At 32.0% G+C, this 26,285-nt stretch overlaps 2 protein-coding genes across 7 annotated transcripts; one reads left to right on the forward strand and one right to left on the reverse strand.

Moving 5' to 3' along the window:
- Positions 1 to 50: 50 nt before the first annotated feature.
- On the reverse strand, positions 51 to 16,740 carry LOC111625793 (4-hydroxyphenylpyruvate dioxygenase-like protein). Of its 5 annotated transcripts, none has more exons than XM_023369020.1 (6): positions 6,843 to 7,391; positions 5,122 to 5,724; positions 4,880 to 5,049; positions 4,449 to 4,570; positions 4,109 to 4,233; positions 51 to 465 (listed from the first exon to the last, which is right to left on the reverse strand). In XM_023369020.1, exons 1-6 carry the CDS (start codon positions 6,857 to 6,859, stop codon positions 285 to 287), a joined length of 1,218 nt encoding a protein of 405 aa, XP_023224788.1. In that variant the 5' UTR covers positions 6,860 to 7,391; the 3' UTR covers positions 51 to 284. The 5 variants fall into 5 exon arrangements, with proteins under 5 accessions (XP_023224788.1, XP_023224783.1, XP_023224785.1 ...); XM_023369015.1 differs by having other exon boundaries at positions 137 to 465; positions 4,449 to 4,600; positions 6,843 to 7,389; XM_023369017.1 differs by lacking the exon at positions 6,843 to 7,391 and adding an exon at positions 16,634 to 16,740 and having other exon boundaries at positions 138 to 465; positions 4,449 to 4,600.
- LOC111625791 (F-box/LRR-repeat protein 12-like) lies at positions 8,245 to 25,162 on the forward strand. 2 transcript variants are annotated; one of them, XM_023369014.1, is made up of 7 exons: positions 8,245 to 8,379; positions 18,717 to 18,927; positions 20,360 to 20,623; positions 21,659 to 21,925; positions 22,022 to 22,188; positions 24,037 to 24,239; positions 24,415 to 25,162. In XM_023369014.1, the coding sequence occupies exons 1-7, from the start codon at positions 8,329 to 8,331 to the stop codon at positions 24,764 to 24,766; spliced, it is 1,515 nt and encodes a 504-aa protein (XP_023224782.1). In that variant the 5' UTR covers positions 8,245 to 8,328; the 3' UTR covers positions 24,767 to 25,162. The 2 variants fall into 2 exon arrangements, with proteins under 2 accessions (XP_023224782.1, XP_023224781.1); XM_023369013.1 differs by lacking the exon at positions 8,245 to 8,379 and adding an exon at positions 16,120 to 16,360.
- Positions 25,163 to 26,285: the final 1,123 nt, after the last annotated feature.

Consider the following 26,285-nt stretch of genomic DNA (forward strand, 5'->3'; position numbering starts at 1 on the left):
AAGGCGTCGAAGGCGTCGATTAATTGCGCAGCGCTACGTTCCTAATCGAATTGGTCTGACAAAACTATTATCGTCGCTCTGATTGCTGCATCGTCTCACGGTTGGTGACTCCCCCTTCGCTTCATCGACCTCCCTCCCATCATCCAGCTCCTTCCCATTCTCTCCAGACGACAATCACCTGTATCGTTTCTAATACACTTTATTTATCGACCATCTGTTACAAAAGATCTCCCGATTAAAATACCAACAAATTAATTCAGTAATTATTTCTCCGATTAATTCATTTATTTATTAGTTGAAATTTCAGTTGTCTTTGCGAGATTTTTTCCAGATTCTTTTCGAATGGAAATGGCAAGAGCTAATATGTTTCCTGCTCCGAAACCTCGAGCTCCGCATCTTTGGATAATTTCGAAGAAAAATGTTTTCTTATCAAAAATTGGTTGAGAAAATATTTGCATCAAGAACCTAAAAAGAAAAATCAAAGTTAGTTTCTTGTCTTATCCATTATTTTTACCTAGAAAAACTATTTAAAACATGCTAAATAAGTATCCTAACCGACAACTTGAGCATTAGTTTTGTAAAAATCAGGCTCACAATTTAGCTCGGTAAGATGTTTTGTTTTATTTATCTTAAACTAAATCAATAAGATTCTTAAAAAGATTTAATTTTGATTAAACTTTTAGAGCAAAACTTTTGAATTAAATTCCGCGTATCATTCGATCAAATCCAACTTGTTTAATAGTAAACCAGAACGGAAAATTCCTTAAAATTATTCATAGTTGGAAGATAAGCCCAACTAATTTGTAAAGGTTCTAATTATGAATGCATCAGAGGAACACAAAAACACAGCAGAAAGTGTTTTCCTTAAGACTTTCACCCCCCTGCTTAAACACGCAAATATCTTCAATATACCATTATTAAAATGCTCAAAAAATACTAAAATAAATATCTTATAGTCTCCTTACCTCTCTTTCTCTTTACTTTACACAATATATTTTATGAAAATGATAATTATATACAATTTTATAACTATAAATTTAACGCTGGAATAGCAAAATATTGTCACTTTATCCACACGTTGCTGAAAGCTTTGTACTTTTAACTCAAATCGAACTTTTAAAATTTATTTCTCTATAAAGAAACTATAAGAAGCTATTGTTTTCCGCATTTTTCAACATGGTTGATTATGCATTTAGAGCATTTTTTTTTTTTTAAATCTAAATTAACAGTACGAGAAAACTTCAAATACACATCACCTTTGAAAAGGAATTTTCGGGTTGAATAACCTGAAAATTTCATTCATTCAAACATTTCACTTTGTTTTAATTTTAATTTCAGTATTAAAAAAAATGATTCTGAAGGTCTATTCGTGTTTAAATAGATCAAAATAAAGTAAAAATATAAAAGAATTTAAATTCTTTCCAACAACAAGTTGCTTAACTTTCCTGGCAACATTTGGTGGTGCCATCTGTTATCATATTTTACTTAAAATTTTTTAAAATATTTTTAACTGTTATAAAATGGCAAAAAGCTTAATTTTGAGGGTAGGGATGAGTTTTATAAAAAAAATTATAAATGGTAATAACTAGTAAAATCGTCATTAAATCTGACCCTACTGGAGATACACAAGACCCCCTTTATCTCCCCATCCCCTTGACCTTTAATCACCAAAATTTAATAGCATTAATCTCTCTAATAAACAAATCTCTGTAAAATTTCAGAAATTTTCGACAAAAAACTCCGGAGTTATTAAGCTTCAAAGAATCGGTCATTTCTTGACCGACTCTTGTCATTTAAATAAATAATTTATATATATATTTTTTCTGATATTATCTTCTTATTTAATAGGAGATGTCATCAGAAAAATATAAATTATTTATCAATTAATAAATTTAAATTAATAATTTAAATAAATAACTTGAGATTTTTGCAGATAAACAGAGCTTAATAAAAAAAAAATCATTGTACACGATGGAGGAGGGATCGAGGTATTGTCTACATCAGTGTTTCTCAACCTGTAACGAATCGTCGCCCCCTTCAACGTAGTATCGCCCCCTTCAATAAAACCGTTACGTAGTATCGCCCCCTTCACTTCAAAATTCCGATGCCGAGGGCCAAGGGTAACGCCAAATTCGTACTACATTGAATAGACTAGTGACTAGTATAATGTTGTTTGTTTAATTATTGTACAATATAACAAATAAAATATCTAATTATTCTTAATATAATGTTTTACTATATCGCCCGGAAAATTGTTTTTCGCCCCAAATATAAATTGTTACAAATCGCCCCCTTAACATGGAAAAACGCCCACATGGGGGCGATATCGCCCCCGTTGAGAAACACTGGTCTACATAGACTTTTTTAGTAGTATTAGTGGCATACGAATTTATTATTATAAGCCTACTTACTAGTCAAGTGAATAAACTCAGTGAATATTTGTAGAACTTTTTAATCATTTCTTCTATGTCAGGGGGATCCGTCTTGTTTACGTAATTAAAGGGGAGGGTTTTCTATAAGTATATAATTGTACTGTACATTATTCTTACCTCTGTTAATACAGTACATAACAGAGGAAAGGAGTCAAAAGTGGCTCAAGTCTCCTTACGTAAAAGAACGAAGAAAATTTTGTAGTTTATTTATATAAATATAAACAATATTTTCCGTGAACGATATTTTTTCATTTATATTTCTAGGAAAACGAATTGATCATTGTGAAAAATCATTAAATTTACCTTTCTAGAGTATTTTTTTCCACCATAGTATATCAAGATGTCCTATAAACCATTGTCATAACACTCCTACATCCTCATTATAATCGCGAAAGACATCAATAAGTATTTTTATAAAATATCCTTTTATTTTTTATTTTTTTATTTTTTCTTTAAATTCTAAAAACATTTCACTTCTTAACATTGTCTATCTTCTAGTCTATTTGTCAAGTTTTTTTTATTTTATTTTATTTCTTTTTGTTGAGACTACTTTTTGGATATTGGCCTATCTTGCGCTTTCTTTTCTGACAAAGACTACTAAATTGGTCTTCTTTATTACACAATGTAAACTTGTCACATCAACAGATAAGGTCAAAAAAAATCTCAAATTATTCTCGATTTAAAACAATGTAATGTATCTTTAATCACCAGGATTTCCTTGAATTCCTCGATAGGGGCCCCAGACTATTGTAATTTTATTTACTCGTGTAGACATTTTACCTGTATTTAAATTTATTACCTTAATTTTTTAAGGCCCCACTCGATATTCAGGATATGTTCTATTCTTATCAAATTCTTACTCTGTACTTATTTAAGCACCGGGAATGGTAAAGCTAAGCGTGAGAACTGATGCTTAATCTTACCAACATCAATCAAAGGATTACCATAAACAAATTCTAATGATGCAGTCTATATAATATAACAATTGTCATTCCTATCAAAACAATACGTATTGATAAATTCAATAAAATTAAATAAGCAAAATTAATTGATAAACTCGTGTTTGTTTTAAGTAAATTTTACAGTAAATTTCTAAAGAAATTAAATTATAATTTATATATAAAACTAAATGAATAATTAGGGAAGACTAACAGAACCATTTGGCCCACTCCTCACATTTATGGAAGCCTTAAACATTTGTTAGTGGCCACCTAAATACGTATCGAGGAAAATTCATTGAATAAGAAGTAACGAAGATAAAATTATAATTTGTTATATATAATCTTTAACGTAAATTTTCTGTTGTTACAAAAGATAATACCTCTATTATCTCTTGTAAAGCAGGGAAAAGATTTGTATCTCCATCTGTTGACGAATTATGTAAATAAAAAATATATATTTTTTTCTTTTATTCGTTGCACGAAAGTTTATTTATATTAAAGACACAATTTATGTATGTCGGGCCCCGTCCCTCATCACCCAACCGTTATCATTGTGGGCATAGTGGAACCCAACATATGTATGTTTTAAAAAGCCCTAATGAGCTAACAAATCATTGATTTTGATCGATCGATCAATCGATTGATCTATTAAACTGAAAACGAATTAATCAATTGTTAAAAATGATTACAGAATGAATTTCTTAAATTTGAATAATAAACAGGAAAATAACTTACCTATTCCTTTCGTTGCTCTCGGTGCTCTTAAAATAAACATCCTTTTCGTAGTCTAGTAAAATACCCAAGTCACTTAAAGTAAGAATGTCTTTACCAGCTTTCTCTATCTGCTGCATTTTATCCATCTAAAATAGAAATTTAAGTATAAATCTTAAATGTTTTGTATATGAAAAGTTTCTTTATACATTCTCCAGCATTTAGATTAAAATAATAATAATAATAACCATGCTAGCGTGTCCATTAGTTTTATATACAAAAAGATCCAAAGTTTCGGAGTGTGATGGATTAAAAATTGACTACGATGTAATAGGAATAAAAATAAATATAAATAATTATTAACCTGTGTATAATACGAAAATGGAGGATGACGAAATATGGCTCCCGCTTGAATCATTTTTGCCACAGAATTCTCCATCGTTTGTACATGAAGAGCTACGTGTTCTATTCCGGGACCTTCGTGTTCTAACAAAAAAGTACTCAAATGATTGAAATCTGAAATAATATAATTTAAAAATTATAATACAAAAATTTTAATTATTAGGAATAAAAATCTTGAATACAGTCGACCCTCCCCCTATAACACTGTTGATAATTCCGTTTTATATGAATTCCATGTTGTGCGAGTCACTTAGATTTAACAAATACGTGAGCCGGGCACAGAACGGCACACGTATTTGTAAAATCTAAGTGACTCGTACAACATGAAATTCATATAAAACGGAATTATCAACAGTGTTATAGGGGAGGTCGGATCGACTGTACAGTACTTACTTTTCATTGTTAGCGGTTCGACTATCACCAACATAAAACTTTTGTCAGTTTGGTAAGATTGTGGAGAATAAGTCAACGAAGTTTCTGAATATTTCCAGAATTGCATAGCTTTCAATCGCATGGATACATCGTAAATATCGAAGATCATGCCTTCTTGTTCGTCTTCTTCTCTGCCAATACAACAAAAGATAAATGATTTCGATATTATGAAGTTAATTTCAAAATAAAGAAGAATTACTTACCTACTCATAATAAATCTTTTCATACCGAACAGTTTTTCGTACCATTTCAAAATGTTTTCCATCTGTCCAACATGGCAAACTAATGTAACGTGATCGATTTGATTAATTCCAAATTCTATACAATTTTTAATTGGATTAGATAATTCTACTAATTCAAATCCAAATAAAAATGGATGACGACAATTCCTTTTTTCTATAAGTGTATGGACTACATTTAAACATTCGGACTGAACGATCGAATATAAAATTCGACCGTTCTCTTCATTAATTTCGGTAACGGATCGAATAATATTTTTGCCAGTTTTAGATACTTTTTCTGTCATTGCTTTGACATCTGTTACTACAAAAGCAATGTTAAACACCGAATCTCTTTTATGGTTCTTTTGACAACAAAAAATGGTCCAATCTTCGTTCTTCGGATCTTTGATTGAAATGCGCTCAGTAATAACCAATTTAACTCTTCCACATTTAATTACGAATTGTTTGCAACATTCAGTTATTCGAATTGCAAAAAGGGTAAATCCGAAACTTTTCATCTTTTCTAATGTTTTCTTTCCATCTGATACGCACATTTCTAAGTGGTGTATCTCCATATTTATTAATCTGCAAATATAAATCAAGATGCTGGAGTAATTATTTATGGTTTTCATCACGCTAAAAAATTATCAATTAAAAAAAAAGTTGATTTTTATAGAAATTACTCTGATAATACTTGTATAACGTTTTATAAGTCAATTTTATATATTATTCTGTTGTAATGGAGTAAGTGTAGCCAAACTATTCTCATCTAATCAAGTCACTTCTTAAGTCAGCAATCAATTTAACACAGTACAATTGTTTAAACCTTTTCAACCTACACGTTCTACTTGGAACTATTCCCAACGAAATTAAATTTCGATAAAGTTATTTCAACACAATATTTATTTAAATTTATGCGTCAATCTTATATTTTCCTTATAAATTAATATTCTTAACATAGTAATGAATTAGAATATAATAATAAGAAGCTTATAATATATGCTCTAGTGAAAGAAACATTAGGTCATGTATTAGTAAAATTCTGAGTGAATAAACATAATTAAGTAAATAACAATTATTTAGGTCTAATTAAAGCAAAAAATTATAATTTATTAAACTTAAATGATTATTTTAGGTATAGAAAACACAGGCTTTCGTTTAAGGCCTATGACAAATACTTGCTTCTAGAGACCGGTATGTATTTCTGCTTTAGAGGATCAAATTGATGTTGGGAGATAGGATTTTAGATATATACACGGAATCGTACTTACGTTAAAATTTAACAGGCCGTAAGCTGTAGAATGTTCAGTTGTGGTTTGCTTAGATCCTCACACAACCATAAGCACCAATTGTCAGTGTGCATCTATAGTTATTATTAACTTATTATTTATTCAAAATTTCGAAACAACTAATCTTACACGTGCTTGTTCTTTTTACAGCGAATACAGTTACGAAATGTTTTTTTCGTAACTTCATTTACTTAATATACAGTGTATGAAATTCTAATAAACAGAATTCTTAAGGAGACATTTAAATGAAGTGAAACTTCGATTTAGTACCATAATTTCCCCCCGAAATTGGTACTAAACAAATAGATCTCAACAGTAAGAGTCATATATAGTAAGGAGCTTGACAAAAAAAACAGCGTAATTTAGTAATATAAAATCATTGTGTTTTTTCAAGTTAATATTTTTCTTTCTTACCTTGTTATCAATGGCATAAATATTGATATCCTTACTATATCAAATCGGTATTACAAAATGTCTGAAACTAATTACGACATCTGTAGTAAGTGGTTAGACTAACGCCATTTAGAGAAGTGGCCAACATAATACAGGGTTTTTTCATACAAGTCTGAAACCGTTATGTTGATCTGATTTATTCTTTTACAGAAGGAAAAAAAACTAAGTAAGAAGAAACTAAAATTCCAGTTATTTCGATGGCTGGCACCTTCAATTAGCGAGAAGTTGCCGAAGAGTTTAACATGGTCTATCCAGATTCCTTACAAATCACACACCATGATTTGGATGCATCTTTTAAACTCTTCGGCAAATAAACAATGTACCCCCATTATAAGTTTATCTTATATTCTACATTTCAGGAGTCGTCCAATAATTATGCATACATTGGGATGATTTGTTATAGTTTAATTATTGTTATATTATTATATGACCATAATAATAATAAAATAATTATTAAGAAAAATTATTTAGCATTTAAACTATAAAAAGAAGAAATAACTTGAAAAGAATCTTACCTCTTTCGTCTACAAGATAGTGAGTGAAATGAAATTTACTTACTCCTACAGACTTTAAATTATGTTGAAAACGAGTAGGGTGCTTATTATAAATACGGGGGAGAGATATATAATTTGGGCCAAGAATAATTTACTCAATAATTATTCTATGCCAAATATATATATATAAATAAATAAAACTTTCCTTTTTTTAGTTTAAAATAAATATTAATAGCTAGAAGACAGTAGATTTAACATCTAGTATGCGTGTATTACATTATATTTCATATTATACATCTATGAAAAGTGTTATGCTTTCAGTAAATATGGTAATAAAGCCCAAGAATTTAGGTCATAATATTGTCAACAATTTTACTTTTAATTATATTTTTTGTAGTTTTGTTTTTATTAAATTACATTAAATCATAAAAAAAGTCACAACCTAATTTAAATAATGTAAAAGTGTTTCAATATGCAATAGCATATAGATAGAAAGATTTCAGTAATTTAAAAAAAATAATCTACTACAATTATTTTGAATAATTCTAAGACAAAATGGCATTCTTAAGTCATAAAATTTATCATTACTGAATGAAGAACACGGCAGGTTTTAATGTAGAATGCTTCACAGTTAACCATAGGTTACAATAAGAAATAAATAAAGAAAGGGGTGATTTTATCTGAAACAATTAATTAAACTCTTTAAAATTCGATAATATTTCAAAAATTTAATAAATTGACAAGAAATGCCGACAATCCTATAAGAGAGAGACTTTCTTTCTTATATTATAGACTAAAATCTACTACAACTGAATCTATTGTTCCTCATCCCAAGGAGTGAAATTAGATCTTTGAACAAGTGCATGTTGGGTAAATAGTAATAGTGATGTCATTAGAGAGTTTGTTGTTGAAAGAACTACACGTGATTTTTCTGAGATCGTGACTGAAGCGAGATGGTGGTGGATGTATCTTCCAGAAGACCATACGTTGGCCCCAAGGATCTGGTAAGAACATAGTTTTATACGATCTACTTTGATTTAATTTACATTAAAACACGTGTAATTATAAAATGACATAAGGGTATTATTAAATCAATTATAAGGGTAGTATCTAAACAAAAAAAAAATTCTAGATATCTGTCGTCGGTTTTTTTACAAGATCCAACGTTTCGTGGAATGAAAGAATAATGGTATTTTGATATATTTTTAAAAAAGGAAATAGTTTCTTACGTGATTAACATTCCACTTCATCGTCAAAGGGAGGTAAAAAAATATATATATATATAAGCTCCTCATTGTCCTTTCTATAAATATCACAACAATCAACAACTCTTCTCCGTTTCTTTGGCTATTTTCCAAAAGGAAATTATTATTGTCGACCTTCAGTTACATGAAAACAGTTTTGATACCAATATAATTTCCGGATCTTCATTGTTTTATGATTAATCAATTGCATTTACGTCCATGTTTTAGATTCTTTCAATCTGTTGCTTAACTCCATTATAAATTCGACGTTTGTCACTTCACAAGTCTTCGAGTTGACAGCATCAAAGGAACTTTTTTGAACAAATATAATAGAAAGAATTATAATTAATATTGAGTAATTATTGAATAAGTTCACACATACAAAAACATTTATTCACTTTACAGTTCGACAAACTGTAAAGAGAAAGATTACTTAAATACTTCAAACAGTGTTTTGAACTATTTAGAACGCAGGTTGTCTCAATCAGCGAATTTAGTAAATAAGGGCGATAAAAGCGAGTAGACAGAATATAAATCTGAGACTTGCACTTGCTCCTTACACTCGTAGACAATACACTAAAACAAGGTTTATAAATATAAACATTTTTTGGCTGAGAGTTCAGTTAACCGTTAAGAGGGAGGAAAAACTGTAAAAACAATAAGGAAAGATACTTTGTTAAGATAAAATTGATGGATAAACGATTTCCTAGGAATTCTTTAAATTCAATGGTGAACGCTTGAATCATGTCTGTTGAGCAGCACGCTGCACCTCACTACTGGTGTGCTGATCCGGGGAGTTATCTCGTATAATAGTCATTTCTGTTAGTGGTACGAGAGACATCAATGACACAGTGGTGCATTCAGAGATTTATACGCCATTATACGTTACGTTTAATGAGAGGCAATGCTCGACCGAATACAAATAGATTTTCCGGGATTGTCTTTATCGCGTTACCATTTCCCTGGCCTGCCCGGTATCGAGGGAGAAAGTGACAGACCTGTGTCACTTTGCTCTGGTGTGTGTTTTCAGTTAAGTATTGCATGTTAAGAGAAGACAAATATTATGCGTTTTTCACCAGTATCCTGAAAGATTTCGAGTTCGTTTTCGAGATTTTAGTACTTCTTTTGTTCTCTAGTATTCTCGATTTGTCTACCTCGACTGCTTTAATAGAAACATCATAGAAGACAGCGTAAACGCAATTATTCCGGATATTAAAGATAAAGAATTTTGAGAGTCCCGCCACAAATAAGCTACGTATTGATTATTGACCATTTGTGTCTTGCCATAACGAGCGAAAATTTAAAAAATCTAATAAGTAGGTTTAAAATTAATAAATACAAATGTATTCTGACAGTTTATGATTTAATTATAGTGGAGAAGGTGGTATTATGGAACCCCAATTACATTTTAGTGAATTGTAAACAAGGTATCATAACTACACCCACATTTTTTGTGCAAAAAGTATTTTTAACTATTTTAAACTAAATGTTCCTAATTGGATTTTTCGTTAGTGTAACTATAAGTATGGTTTTTGAAGGCTTTTGTACAAAAAGTCAGAAAGTAGGCTTAGAGAAAATCGGGTGGTAATACGGAACCTTACTGTATATTTTCAAAAATTGCTTTAATGTAGCCAAAAACAAATAGGAAAGTACAAAGAATGTTAAATAATTACAAAATCATTTATTCCAATGTATTTTAACGCAAAAATGATTTAATAATAATAATAATAAACGCAGAAAATGTCACATCATGCCAGAAACTATACAACACATCACTTCTGGTTGCAAGCTCTTGGCACAGACAGATTATTTACACAGACATAATCAAGTAGCAAATATAATACACCAAGAGCTTGCAAAGAAACACAAATTGGTAGACATCCACGAACCATACTACAAGTATATTCCACAGACAGTATTGGAAAACAACACGCACAAAATGTACTACGACAGAGCCATAATCACAGATAAAACAATTTACCACAACAGACCAGACATCACACTCATTGACAAACACAATAAAATTACATACATTATAGACATAGCCATTCCAAACATTCACAATGTACAAAACACATGCACTGAAAAAAATAGCAAGTACACAGAACTCGCCCAGGAAATAAGGCATTTGTGGAGGATGGATAGGGTGCTTATTGTACCTGTCGTTCTCTCCTGTACAGGTGTGATACCACACACACTACATAAAAGCCTGGGAACATTACAATTGAGTAGAAATACATACATCACACTACAGAAAGCCACTATATTGAATACATGCCACATTGTTAGGAAATTCCTGAATACAAACACACACACTGACACACTTATTTAATTTTAGTTTTGTTTTGGTTGCTATGCCTTGACTCTGGTCCGGCATAGTACACAGCCACCGGTGTGAACCGAGTATAACTCACAAAACCCAACATAATAATAATAAAGAAATGTACAAAGAAGCTAATCATTTACAAAAATCACGGTTAATGTGTACCTAGGTAGTCCAAAATGGCGGCGCTTCGGTTAGATTAACTATATTTTTAGTAGACGTTTCCTTTTTTTTTATTTTTTATTTTGTTCAAGAACTACCGTGAATCAGTAACTAGTGACGTTTAGCACAAGGCGGCCTGCCGGCGGCTCCCCTCCGGGAGGAGTCCGTTAGGCCCACGAACAGGAAACGCCGCCATCTTGGACTACCTAGGTACACATTAACCAAAATCACAAATATAATGTTCCGTTTCAACATCAGCACAATCTTTATGTGCACATTAAGCATTGCACCCACACCTCCCCATGACTATCATCTGCAAACAGACAAGCAGTGTTATCTTTAAAACCAGGCAAGTCAAAAGCAGAGATATCAATAGAGTCATCATCACTTCAATATTGGCACAAGAACAGTGTGCCCATTTATCACAACTGCTACATTTATTGTTATTTTTCAAATAAATAAACATAAAAGTTTCAACTTACTTGTAGACTATTTACTTTACCAGACGATACTGTCACTTCGCGCGTGCTCAGTTTCGCTATTTTGTAAGCAGACGATATTTTTTTCATGAAAAAAATGTTTATTTCGATTGTTATCTTACATTTTATTTCTTGTTAAGATAGTATTTAAATTAAAAAAATGTTTTCGTAAATAAAATAAAACGTAAAACCATTATTTTATGGTTTGAATTTGTTGGTAATACCGAACACCAGGGGAGTTGGGTTCCGTATTAAAAGCACCAATGGGGTCCGTATTTCACGCATCTCCATCTTGGGTTAACTTAATTCCTGTCGGCACCAAACTTTAAAAACGTGAAAATCACACAGATTAATACGTACCTCTATTTCTCTGGAACGGAATACGTGCACCAGTGAACCTACAACTACACGATTTATATTCTAAAAATAATTAAATTCACTTAGCATTCAAAACTTGCGAATTTTGAAAAAAAACAAATTTGCTGATTAAATACGGACAACCGTTTAACTGAAGTAAAACGGGTTTTCCCCTCGCTATGGATGTCTGTCTAGTTCAGTTCGGCCACATTCCGCTACAGTTCGCCTTTATTATCAGTTCGAAATGGGGTGGTTCCATAATACCCACAGTGTTTCATAATACCACCTTCTCTTCTACTTTCTATTTGCAAAATTTCCTTAACTTTTTACGCAAAATAAGAAAAAAGTGAATTTTTAAGAAATTTGCGGGATTTCCAGGGTTAAAAAAACAACCGGGATCCCGTTTGAGAAACCCTAGTGCTGTGGTTATGTGTACTGCTGGTGCTCTTGGCTGTCTTTGGTTAGCAACTCGATATCAAGCAGAACAGTTGCCCTCTTCTGTTGGCCAGTGATACTACCGGCCAAGCTAGCTTGGCCGTTATCGTGTCTTTCATCATCCTTATAGGAAAACTGACTCAGGATTGTCGGTGTCAGCAGATTCGTGCGAACTTTCGAACTTTACATCATCGAGATCTACCACTACTCCTGGATCACAGGATCTACAGCTTGGACTTTCTCAGAGTTTTATAAGTTGAGATCCCTTGGTGAGTAACCCTTATCTTTTTTTTTTTCTTTTTTTTTTGCAGCTTGGCTTCGGTCCTGTCTTAGTTCCGAAGTACTTTGAAATCAGGCTTAAACTAGTGCTTCATCCAGGAATCCAACCCAGTGTATCTGGCTAGTCTTCTTACACCAGTGCATCGGTCTGTTTTTATTATCAGCTCTCAATTAGTAACGGGTTTCTATTTCATAATGGATGATAAAGCAAAAGAAAATTTTCTGGGAGAGGCACATCGCGCAGTAGACGAAGTTAAGGGATATTTTGCCTCGAAACCGAATAGGAAATTACAGACTACAGAACACCTGAGATACGTTACTGAACGGTTTCACAGAATAATTAATCTAGCAGTGGTCGCTTTTGAGTGTAACAATATAACTACCACTCTGGAACAAAAGCTGAGTTCCATTGCTTATAAAGAGGAGATAATTCAGCTAGTGTCAGAGCAAAATGAGAAATTATTGGCCTCTGTAACCGAGATTAAAGAAGAAATTTCCGCTCCGGGGAAAAATATACTTGGTAACTTTAAACAACAGGAAGATAGCTCGACCCCCACGTATAGCGACGCACTAAGAAGAGGAATCAGACTTGCGCAACCCCCAATTACTCCTCCGCCGCCGAGTTACACCGTCCTAGTTTACAGTACAAAATCCAAGAGCACATCTGAAGAAACTAGAGCACTCCTCACGAGGAATATCAAGCCGCAGGTGTTAGGTTTCGGTGTTAGGGAGATTCGGAGTATCGGTAGAGGCGGGGTGGCTGTGGATTGCCTCACGTTGAAAGATGCTGACGGGATAGCTATACCTGGGATCAAAAGTTGCGGAAAACAGATGGCCACTAATGAAGATAGCATCCATCCCGAAGCCCATAGATAGAGAAAATCTTTTGAGCTATATCTACAGACAAAACGACCAACTTCAAGGGCCCTGTGCTGCAAAAGAATTCCGCGAGAAGGTAAAAATTAAATTTCAAATGAGACAGAGAGATAAGGAGTACGAATTTTGGGTGGTCGAGGTGAGTTCTAACATCAGGAATATACTATTAGAAGGGAAAACAATAAACAAACATTCAATGGAGCAGGTGTCCAGTGTATGATTTCAACCAGTACCGATCAACCAGTGTTTTAAGTGCCTTTGTTTTGGGCACCGCGCAAGTACATGCACGGAGAAAGAAAGTATCTGTAGCCACTGTGGCGATCATCATCTCCACAAGGAATGTTCAAGGAAACACGAGGCACCACCTGCGTAAATTGTAGTAAGAGAAATTACTCAAGAAAAGATCATAGCTCAATGAGCAAAGATTGTCCTGCTCTCTTGCGTGTTAAAGCTGAAATGTCACGCAGGTACGATTACACGCCCTCGTAGTCTCTACTTTTTCAGGTATGGTCGACGTAGCCGCATAACATCTTCAGTTTTTATGGTTGTTTCATCGTGCAGCAAGCATCTGATGTTTGTTTGTTTATTGTCGCGTACTACTTGACAGTATCAGCTCCACATCTACTGGTGTTCACCCATCTGTGTGGTAATTCTACCTCATCTGCATTGCAAGCTTCACCATGTACCGATTGACAAGTAAGGACCTTATCAATCGGTATCCTCACTGTTTTGCCAGGTACAGTACTTTTGTATTGTATCTTGTATGTACACGGTCTATGTCATTATTGATCAATAATGTAAGCGTCATTTATTGTTGTCTTTTACCATGTTTCCACTATTTCTGTTTGCAATTGTAATATAGTATCTTCAATATGATTGTCATCCTCGTCCTACACCAAATTATGTAGTTTTAATTAGTTTGGTAATCCTGTTTTTCAGTATTATTTCTATCTAATGTTATCTCAATTTCAACTGTTTGTCTAAAAACTATGCCATTGTATTTGTATTTCTGTCGCTATATGTTTATATCTGTTTTACATGTATGTAATCTGTTCTTGTTTTAATAAATGCGATGCAGGGCGCTCATGACTCTGCCCTTTTCACCATCTATCCTATCTTTCTTTATAGGCTACATATTTCACCATCGCCTCTTCCCTTAATCTCTTTTCTATTTTATTGGTAATCATGCCCGGTATCCAGGTTTGTCGCCCATTGATCATTTGAGGGACCAGATGGGATAGTAGCTTTGGAATGCGAAGGATTTCAGTGGCAGTTGCATCTAAGGGCGAACTTATACGGTGCGTGTATGCATACCCGATCGTATTGCTGCGTGTATCTAGGCAGAGTATTATTCCCAGAATATTGTAATTACAATGTAATTCTATTCGAAATTAAGTAATTACAAATAGAATATTGTAGCTTTGAAAATGCTGTTGATATATATTTAATTAACCCATTGATAGTTAAGTCGGAGCGAATTCCTCCTGGTACATAATCCTAGTGTTTCGTTCCCTTATTTTATAACGTAGCTTCTATACTTATTAGCAACATGATTACCTTTTAGATATCATTTACTCGTATTATGTATTACATTTATATTGTAATTCTTGGATAATTTCATGAAAAACATGTTCAAATTGTTGTATCGATTGTACTGTTTTTAGTAAAAATAAATAATGAAATGTGAATTTGAAATTTTTATTCATTTTCGTGTCATAATTACGTTCAACTGGATAAGGAGTTATGAAAAGTTACATAAGATAAGCCGTAAATGTGTAGTATATATATATATAGCCAATTTACTTCACTTCTTGAACAACAGATGGCAGCCTATCCGTGTGACAAGCTGCCATCTGTTGATCAACAATTATACTGATTTGTAAATTTTTGTGTAGCCTATTTTATCATATTTTTTATAAAGTCTAGAAAATTAATAAAGAGAAAAAATAAAAATAAACGTGATAAACCGAGATCAACGTGACAGAATGTCTGGTGGTCCCCTAAGATCTCTGGGGCCCATTGCTTATAACACTGTTCACAGCGTCAAGATCAAGATTTTATTTAATTTTTTAAAATTATTTTCAAATGGGAAGAATTAAAACCCTCAAAACTATCCTTTTCTCGAATCTGTAACGTCTGTTTGGGTAAGTTAACTCGTAGTGTAAATAAACACTTCAGTTTTAACGTGTTTATATAAGACGTTCGTAAATATGGCTGAGTAAAAAAGGAGATATGAAATGGAATTAGAGTCTTAATTCTATTATTGAGGTCCATATAAGCTCACGATTGCCCCGGTATCGGCCACAATGAATATCAAGCAAGTAAAAGTGGACTCGTGTAATGACCCGAAGAAAAATCCCTAGCTCCCTCCTCTCTCGGTGACCCTTCTGTCCTCGCCGAAACGAATACGGAGAAGCGCTAATGATATTTTGAAAAGGGAAGAGTAAAACGTAATTACTAAAAGGGAATCATTTAATTCTTTATTAGTTAATTCGAATTAGGTTCTATTGTAGTGTGACTTAACGTTTCAGATTAGGTTGGAGTGGAGCGAATGTTACGTTTTTACCTAAAAATAACTTTTTGGCTTTTACTCCTCCCAATTTTTCCACCATCTCGACTTGTCCTATTACTTTTGTAATTAACCAAACCTTGGCTTTTTTCCCGAAATTTTTTTTCTTTTCTGATTATATATTTGAGTGAAAGACGAACAATGGACAGAAGAATCTCAATGTGGGCCATAACCCAAGATGTTTCCACAGCTGTCATTGCCAACCTTAAAGATACGGGTGGAACCGGTAGCATACATAGTAAAAATGGAATCCCAAGAGCGGTAAGCTGTATATATCTCCAGTATAATTATTTCGTTGTAATTACCCAAATTGGAAGGGGTTTTTTTTTTAACGACAAATCACTTCATATAACCGGTATAAATGAGTAAGTGTCACTTTTAAAAGTAATAAATACGACTACAAAAAGTAATTTAATTAAATAGAAGAGTTACTTTTATGTACTTTGCATATTTTTAAATATATTAATTAAGAACCTTAAAAGTAACTTTTACTATGAAGAACGTTTCTAAAAGTCAAAAATTATTTTTACTTACAACTCGAAGCTTCACTACAGTTTATCTCGAAGTCTTTGTTAAAGTGTTTGAAAATCTTTATCTTGTTTATCTCTTAAAAGTTCTTCACTTTCCTTAGGAAATTCCTGAAAATATTCCTCAAATTGTTTATAACTATAATGTATTTCTGTTTATACTCAATGGTTTAATTTGTATTACTAAAAATAGAATTAAGAAATTCCATACTAATTGAAAACATTCATTATTAAATCAATACAGTATATTTTTTGTTTATTTTTTCACTCTTTCTCCCCTGTGAGAACTAAGAGATCATTTTTTTTTTATTTAATCAAGCCATCGTGGGTTCGGTCAATACCGTAATGCCCGTAGCAAGGGACGGGGCCCGAAATATACGGGACGGGCCATTCCCCCGAAAAATTCCTGGGGTTCTTCGACCTCCATATTCGTTTCCGGATCTTCCACAATGATAGACTGACACATTCCGTCCTATTCAGTACATAAATTATAGATTGAATAATTTAATTTGATTATAAAAAGCACAGTTAGTTGATTTTTGGGACACCATTGATAAGGTTATAAGACTATATTGAAATGATATTAATGAATATTTTGTAAAGATTCTTATAATGTACTTCACTAATCATCTTTTCCGGTAACAGAACAATATGGAGAATATTTATTATTAGATTTTTCTCCTTCTAATGCAGTGTTTTCAACCTTTTTTTTTTTTTATTTTTTATTTCACGGCACACTTGAACTTATAATTAAATTTTCACAGAACGTGGTTTAAAGTTGTGTTTGTAAACATTCTATCGTCATATTACTTGCCACTTAACCTAATTGTTTTTTGTCTATATTTATTGTAAATAAAACAGTATTGTTGTTCCTTAAATTGATCTTAAAAATTAAAACTATATACACAATCGATTTAACTTTTCCTTTAATCAACTTTTATAATTTATATTTTATATTTTTACTCTGCTTTGATTTGAGTTTTAAATATCCTAAATTAAAAATTTCTTGTAGTGATTATTAAATTGTTAAAATTTAAAGGAATAAACATTTATTTCCTAAATGTTTTTCTTATTAATTTATTCAAATAATTCAAAAGGTGTTCTAGTTCCTTTATAATTGTGGATTAATAAATAAACAGCAGAAGCAATCAATCAACCCGTTGCTTTTAACTGGTTATTTATTAATCCACCTCTTTTCTTTCTATTATAAAAAAAAACGAGGGAGGCTGGCAACAGATTACATAAATTCTCAGATTTCACTAATCTTATTTGTATTTGAATCCTAATCTCTAATCTTTCGCTATACAAAATTAAACTAGTTATAGAACTGTAGTTCAATGAGAAAGCCAAATGTCTTGTGCAAAAGCCAAAAGAATGACTTATTGTAATCATTTACTGAATCTACAATTGGGCTGCAATTTGAAAAAATTATAGACCTATTAATTCCCACTGTCGTCACTCTGTCCTTCCTTAATCTCGAAAAAGGAGTTAGATAGATAAAAGTCGAGATCAGTTATGGAAATACTGGAGACAGGAGACACCGCTTAACTATATACGAACTTCTAGTTTGTACCGAAAGTCACGGTATTTCAATTCAAAAATTTTCACAGAAAAGGAGTTAGAAACATGACTGGCACGACTCTATTGCTAACAGGAAAAGTATGATGTACAGGGGCAAGACACTACTAATTAGGGATGGAGAGCATATATTTTAAATTCCGTATGGGGTTTTCCGAGTTTTCTTTATCTCTAATATCTAAATAGGGGCAAATTTCCGATAGAAAGTTCTCCCATCTTGGAAGATCGCCTTTTTTTTTTTTTTCATTCAAAAATCACTACTCATCATATTATCTTCGATCTCTTTTAAGGATTGTTCCACTCTTTTACGTATGGAAATTGGAGAAAAGTTCCTCTGTCTAATTTAATTTAGAAAGTAAACCTCGCCTTTTACGAAAATCCCAGAAAATCGTCTCAAAGCGAGCTCTTATTCCTCATAAGAGCGATGTCATAAATTAAGATTACGCATCTATATATATATATATACACTTCTAACGTATATAATATTAACAAAAGTCGTATTTTCTTTTCAGACAATCGAGAAATTACCAGATAAAGTACTCCTGAAGATCTTTTCTTATTTGCCCCATCGAGAAATCAGTCGCATCGCTCGAGTAAATAAAAAATGGAGAGTTATTTCCAGCGATTCTCGTCTTTGGACTCAAGTGTCGTTAAGACCAGAAATTTCTGGTCTTCACGTCTCCAACATCGAGTCATTATTGGCTTTAATCTCTGTCAGATTCGGTAAGTAGATCTAAATAAAGCATTCTCACAATAAAGAAATTCAATAATGTAATCAAATGGATTTTGGGAGAAAGTTTTTTTTTAAAATAAATCTTTCCTCCCTGCGAACACTTTTTAAAAAAAAATCTAATAAATTTTAGAAATTTAATAAATAAATAATAAAAAAATTAAAGAAAAAAATCAATAATTGTTTGATTTATATGCTGACACCTATGTTTAAAGATGACATTAAAATAACTTTTAGTAGTTACAATCTTTTAATTTAGGCAATTTGGCTGCTACAATACTTAAACCAATTCAGTTTGGCGGCTGGAATGTTTTAAATTATATTTATAAATGATAAATATATTATATAACTTGATCAGATGGTGATAATATACTGTAGTAAGGACTTATTCCCAAGTTTTTCTATCCATAGAACATATTTAACGCACTTTGACGTATCTTTTTTAAGGCTCACCAGTGTTTGAGTGGATAAAACTAAACTTTTTCACTATATTGTTCTCACTTGTTGTTTTAATTAACTTTTAGACTATTCCTACCAATAAATTAAAGATTTTTTTTAATATACATTAGAGAGAAGTGATTACTCCTGATACTCTCAATTGCTAGGAATTGTTAGATTTTGAATATATTAAGCGAATTTACAGGATTAGAGTTAAACTGGAACAGATTTCCTTACACTAAAGCAAGGGCAGAAATTCTTCTATTCCGTTATTTTTAGTTCTTTCTACAACAACAAATGCCAGTTAAACTATTTCCTTTACTTAATCCGTAGATACGAAAATGAAAAGGTAAAACTTTCACTATTTATCCTTATTGTTTAAAAAAAAAATAATCATTAATAATAATTTATAATTAAAGAATATATACATTTCTAACAAGGGATTATTTACTAATTACCGAGTTATTTAGCAATAAAATCAAATTCTATTTTTGTTAACTCGTCAGCTTTCAACAGATTGTTAGCAAGATACTAACATAATACGATGTATTTTAAATTAATTTTCGTGAATTTAGTTCTCATATTAAGGCCCTCAAAGAATAAATTTATTTTATTTCTAGCAATTCTGCTCAAATTTCTACAAAACTTTATAGAAAAGTCAATGTAAAGTCGGCCCCCCTTATAACACTATTGATAATTCCGTTTTATACGAATTCCATGTTATACGAGTCACTTATATTTTACAAATACGTAAGCCATTCACAACCCGGCACACGTATTTGTAAAATCAAAGTGACTCGTACAACATGGAATTCATATAAAACGGAATTATCAATAGTGTTATAGGGGGGATCGACTGTATTTTTTTTACAGTTCTTGCAAATGTATAATTCTATTCTGAAGAATACAGTATAATATAAAACTACTATTATATTAAAATTTCTTATAAGGTATACGTATATTTATTATTGAATATATTTGTAACAGGTCCCAATCTACGATACATCGAACTACCCATTGAATTGATAACGCACACAGTCCTACACGAATTGGCCAACAAATGCCCGAATTTGACCCAGATGTTGTTGGATTTCTCCACTGCCATGCAGCTTCACGATTTTAGCGATTTACAAACGTTTCCTACCAAATTACGATCGATGTGTATTTGTCTATCCGAGGTTATTTTTATGGAGGGATTTATGAGAAAAATTTACAACTTTATCAACGGTTTGGAAGTATTACATTTAATTGGTAAGGACATTTAATTTATCACTTGTTATTGGAACTTGAGGGAATTGTTTTGCAACCGAGAATATTTGAGATCAGAACGTGGAAGAATTAAACTTTTTCTTATATCACATAACACAAAGCCAGATGTGTCATTGATTATTCAACAAGAATTGGCTAAAAATACATTTTACTGTAGTCTTGCCACGTCAATCTGCAGCTGATATTGTTATTCCATTTATTCACAAACTAAGAATTGTTATTGAGAAGAAAAACGTTTTAATTTATTACGGATATTCGGGGGTAAAAAATGTCAAGATAAATTCATAATAGATAGCCTACTACAACAAATGAGAATTGGAAGGTATTATATAAGAAAAAAGATATGTTATTAGTTGGAAATGGAAGGTTGGTTGACAAGGAGGACGACTTTTTAACAGAAAATGGCATCTATTTAGGTGAAGACAACTCGGAAATACTCCACGTGGTCAGCTCTTTCATCAGATGTAAACCCCCGACAAGCTACCAGTGAATAGTAATTGTATCAATTTAACTACTAGAATGAAATTGCTAGTGATAGCTTAAGTAACTTTGTTGTTGGATATCAATGCTGTGTTTTATTCATTTGAAAAGTTTTTAATTATCTTATAGAATTTTAACCAAATGTCTTCTATTTTGGCTAATTTAAATGATTAAAAATAACGTATTTTTTTTTTAAACAAACTGAATAAATTTATCCTATCATTTTGTGATAGTTATATAAATGAAACAGGTAGATTTTTTTAATCTATATTTAATCTTTAAAATAAATTATCTTCAAATTCGTTGCAAATAGTCGGCATATTTTGAAACGAAGCCAAGGTCTAACATAATCAACCTTTCATCTTTAAATATTAATGCATAAAAATTAAATTCTTTTCACAGAAAATGCAACAACTTTCTATATAAAATCGTATATAATATTGAATTATTAATCTATTTTCCAATATTATACTTGTAATTCTTCTATAAGTTAGTAGTATTACGTTAATAACCTACAAAATCACTTTTATTTCTCAGGAACTTACGAAAAAGTAGCAGAAGAAGAAGAAGAAATTTACGAAGTAATTAACATTCACAAATTGAAGAGTGCAGTTCCTAATCTACGAGTAGTCAATCTATTTGGCATCATTTTCGTTGATGACAGCCACGTCGAAGCTTTTAGCAGTAATTGTATCCAGCTGGAATGCTTGGCCATTAACTATTGTAGCAAAGTAGAAGGAAGTACCCTTAAAGTGCTCATGTCAAGATGTAAAAAATTAAAATGTCTTCTTATGCAACAAACCTGTAAGTCACTCCCAGTATTATTAAATCTAACAAAAAAAAAATAGTATAAATACAGAAAATAAAATATGATCGATTAAATTTATTTAATGATTTCAGGTTTGAAAAGTGAGAATGTAATGGCAGTAGAATGGGAGAAGACAAACTTGCAAGAGTTAGATATAACTGCTACCGATCTATCAACAGAGTGCCTTATAGATTTATTAGTGAGAATACCTGCATTGAGATACCTGAGTGCTGGACAACAAGATGCATTCACCGATCAGGTGAGATACTTTCGATGTAAATATACCATTTAAATGTACTCTCAAATGACTATAGAGTGAAAGATACTTGGCAGCATTCACTATTTTTCGAACTTATATAGTTAAATAGAGAGATACTATTTCCGCGACCTCGATGGTACCAAACATTCTATATTTAGGAAGAGGTAGCGTTAAATCTATTTTTGTTCTGGCAAGTTTAAATATATGTTGAAACTAACGTATAATGAACGATTGACTAGACACTTTAAACTAGAATTGATCATAAAAGCATATTTCTGAGGATATTACAGGCCCAATATTTAATATTTCTAAAGCTTCCTGTATATTTAATCATTTGGATTTTGATATTTTAAATAATTAAAGTAGACTATTCAACGCTGTCTACAGACAGTTGAATATTTTGCAGTCTAAATGCAACAAAATCAGGTATGGAGACATTTCAGAATATGAGAGAGATATTTCCGTAAAAAATTAGACCAGAAGTTATCACTATGGCACTTTTGGCGCTGTAATCATTTTATTTATACAAGATACTCGTTCTATAATGTGATGTTAGGGATGCAAGAAATACTGTTCAATGTGATCTCCATTCTGAACTTGTAAAATCTGAAGGGTGTGAACAGTGAGTGTTCAACGGACAGGTGTAATTGATCTTCTTGTGGTTTTCACATATAGTGTGATAAATCTATTATGCCTGCTAAATTTGCAATATGTCCTCGATAAACCATACTTATTAACTGACCCCACAGCCAATAATCACACGGATTAAGACCCGAGATTGAGATTGCTAGGCAGTTTGAAACGTGCAACTAAACACTATTATCCGTGAAACATTGACACAAACTGCGAAGCGTTCAATCTTGCATGAAAGTGGTTGATTCAAGGTTCAAATACTATAAAAGTGTTGAACATATTTCGGTATCTCTGAGCATGTTCTGTGTGGCTCAGGTCACAGAGCATGTCACAAACTCATTGACACCAGCTCGAAGTCTCGAAGAAGCTTCAAGATGCTATCAATTAGTTCCGATGTCAACTTCGAAGAAGAATGATCAATAACGTGGCCATGAACCCAGAATTGTCGTTAATTTTATCATACAACTTCACATAAAATGCCCAAATTCCAGCATAATAATAGTCATCGTAGGTGATAGAAATGACTTTCAACATCTGTGGTCACTTTTATACCTAGAACATGGCCTTCAACACCTGTGCTTTGGCAAAAGCAACTGCTTTTTCGTTGCTTGCAGAACCAAGAGTGCCACAGTGTAAGGAATCGTGTTCAATCATTACCATTTATTTTCAAGGTTTTTATTCAGTTAGCGTTATTATTTATTTTTGGGACATTTTATTTTGTTTAAAAGACGAAAATTCCATACCTTCCTAGCACTAAATTATAAAGTAACGATAACACTTACCGTTAAAACCACTAACACTCGTGAAACCAGCATCACAATGTCAGAATGGCATCTCGGAGTGCAATTAAGAATATGAGATGATAATTCTAATTAAATATCACGAAAAATGAATCAAATGTTTCAATTCGGTATCCTTAAAACCCCTTAAGATATTTTGTGCTCGCTTGTAACTTTCTATTCAGTAATTTTCCTATTTGAATGACACCTTCTCGCTGGAAGACAGAAAGGGGGACCTGTTGTTTTAAATGATATTTATTTAAAACCAGTTTATTGTAGGTTTTCAAAAATTATTATGGACAGAATTATTTCTTTACACGCAACAATTAAACTGTTATGTTTTCACTTGAATATAATTGCATAAATTTTACTTTTACATTTTGCTTTGTAAAATTAGAATAAAGAATTTAACGGAAAACCATTTGAATATTTCCAGGTGTTGAAAGAATACATGGAAAAAGGAAATTTTAAGAGTTTAGTTTCCCTCGATTTGGATAAAAATGAAAATGTATCAGAAGAAGCACTTTTGAAACTCATTAAAATCCAGGGACCAATGTTGAGGGGTCTTTGTCTTTCTGGGTTGCCTCATCTAACTGAAGCCTTTTGGAATGTCATTTTACCTTTAATGCCTCATACTAAGTGAGTGTTTGATTACTCTAATATTTAAATTATACACACATCTATGGTTTAGAAGAATAAGGGCCAATGTCGTGGGCATTTGCATTCCTTATTCTTCCAAAACATATTGATATATTCGAAGTTAAAATGATAAAAATCGAGATTTTTTTTAATAATTATAAAATATTATTTTCAGAATTCTGGTTATGGGTATGCCAGAAGGTTGCTGTCAAAAATGCCAAACAAAGATTCACGTAGATTCTTTAGTTGATTCCATTGCTAATAATTGTAGCAAGATAGAGAGACTCGAGATGACTTGGGATCCTACAACCCTTCGATTCAGTGACCGAAGTGCCAAAGCTATAGATTCTATTCGTGTAAAATGTCTGCGATTGAAATGTTGGGTTCTTAGTGATGGAAAATATTGCGAATTGGTTAAATCCAATTTTGAAAGAGCGGACAGACATACCGTAGTCAGAACCACCACCAATTGCCACGTGACGTTAGCTTATCTCCTCACCCATTACAAAGATTTAATTTTTAACTGATTATATTTCTTCATTTTCTTTGTAAATGTATCCTTTTATTTTAGAAAAAAAAATATTAATAAATATTTGTTAATACCATCGTTTACATTAACTATAATACTTTAAATTCAAAAATGCATGTTAGTTACTGTAAAATCTATTCCAAAGTTACTAGTTACATGTGTAAACAAATTAATGTTATAATTAGGTTTTGTATTTCCACAGACATAAGTAACAATAGAAATTTTAAAGGTAAACCTAGGCTTTTCGGGCCTCAGATACGTACAGTATTCCAAAGACACCAACATACAATACCTCACAACTAATTACAAGTGGAAGAATATATTTAAAAAAAAAAAGATGTTTTATGTTGCAAGGGCCTCGTGGGCCATGCTGAGCCAACAATGTGGTAAAACGGTAAAATAAACACAAGAAAATGGTGCTGGTATCCTGTTTGGCAGTTCATCCAATTTGTTCCTTTGCCGTATCGAATCAAACCAAACACTTGACCGAATTAAATGCATTAAAATTACTTTTATATGACTTTATCTGTTAATTAAATTAATGATAAAACCGTTTTAACATTGTACAGAAGTTGCATAACTTTACAGATGGGTGTCCAAAAGTGATCCTGGTGGTTGTAAATTGAGTACTGTGCCATTCCAGTAGATCCTTTTATTTCCTGGCCTTTCTATAGTTTTCTTAATTATAAAAGTATTATCTGAAAACTAATAAGTTTTTGTTATAATATTGTTATAAAAACAATATTATAATAATTAAATATTGAAAATATATTTTTAAAATAATAATCAACGGGATAAAAGTAAAAACAAAATAAAAATATGTCAAAGTTGAAAATACCAAGTGTACTTAAATAAATGTCATGCTTCGTTTTCATTATTCTTTATTGTTTATCAAAACAATATACAGTACAGTATTTAATAATTTAGAAACTTTTGCTTTTATATGACAACGCGACACTTGAGTAATGTACCGAAAAGGAATGCTTTCCGGAGGGCATTCTACGGGAAACTTGCCGCTATTTAATGTTATAAACGTGAAAAAATCCCGGAAAACTACACGCGAATCCACGATCAAATAATAAAATAATGACAAAGAATAGAGACGTCCTTATTAACACACGAGGTGCAATTAAATAACTTGAAATAAATGTTTGAGACTCGTAAGTATGAAGCTCGCGCCAAATGGCTTTATTGACCTCCTGTACTTCAATTTCCAGAAGAAAATTATATTTATTTTAATCCGAAGTTACAATAGTTGATTTATATTATACAAGGTGTGATTTAAATAAATACAGTAAATAAGCGTGCAATGAACGAATGCACCGTGCGTTTATTGTATTATATGCCATTGTGTGTTGCAACGTATGAGAAGCAAAACTGAAAATCGACGGTCGGATGGGCCAGGTTGTTAAGACGTCAGTCTTCCACATTGAGAACCGGATTTGAATCTGGCGCTCAACCCCAATAATTTTTCATAGGTAGTCGGTCTCGGATATGTCGGGCTATATCCGACTAAT

Source organism: Centruroides sculpturatus, unplaced genomic scaffold (assembly GCF_000671375.1).
Source record: "Centruroides sculpturatus isolate CEXI.00-Female unplaced genomic scaffold, Cexi_2.0 scaffold355, whole genome shotgun sequence".
In the NCBI taxonomy this organism is placed as follows: domain Eukaryota; kingdom Metazoa; phylum Arthropoda; class Arachnida; order Scorpiones; family Buthidae; genus Centruroides; species Centruroides sculpturatus.

Bases quoted from the DNA above. Each gene is read 5' to 3' on its own strand.
- LOC111625793 (XM_023369015.1), bottom strand. The intron at 4,601-4,879 runs GTAAGTACTGTA...ATATTATTTCAG, and splicing joins CGAACCGCTAACAATGAAAA to ATTTCAATCATTTGAGTACT. The intron at 4,234-4,448 runs GTTAATAATTAT...TTTCTATTTTAG, and splicing joins CATTTTCGTATTATACACAG to ATGGATAAAATGCAGCAGAT.
- LOC111625791 (XM_023369013.1), top strand. From the start codon at position 16,241: ATGGACAGAAGAATCTCAATGTGGGCCATAACCCAAGATGTTTCCACA. The intron at 22,189-24,036 runs GTGAGATACTTT...GAATATTTCCAG, and splicing joins AAGATGCATTCACCGATCAG to GTGTTGAAAGAATACATGGA. The intron at 24,240-24,414 runs GTGAGTGTTTGA...TATTATTTTCAG, and splicing joins CCTTTAATGCCTCATACTAA to AATTCTGGTTATGGGTATGC.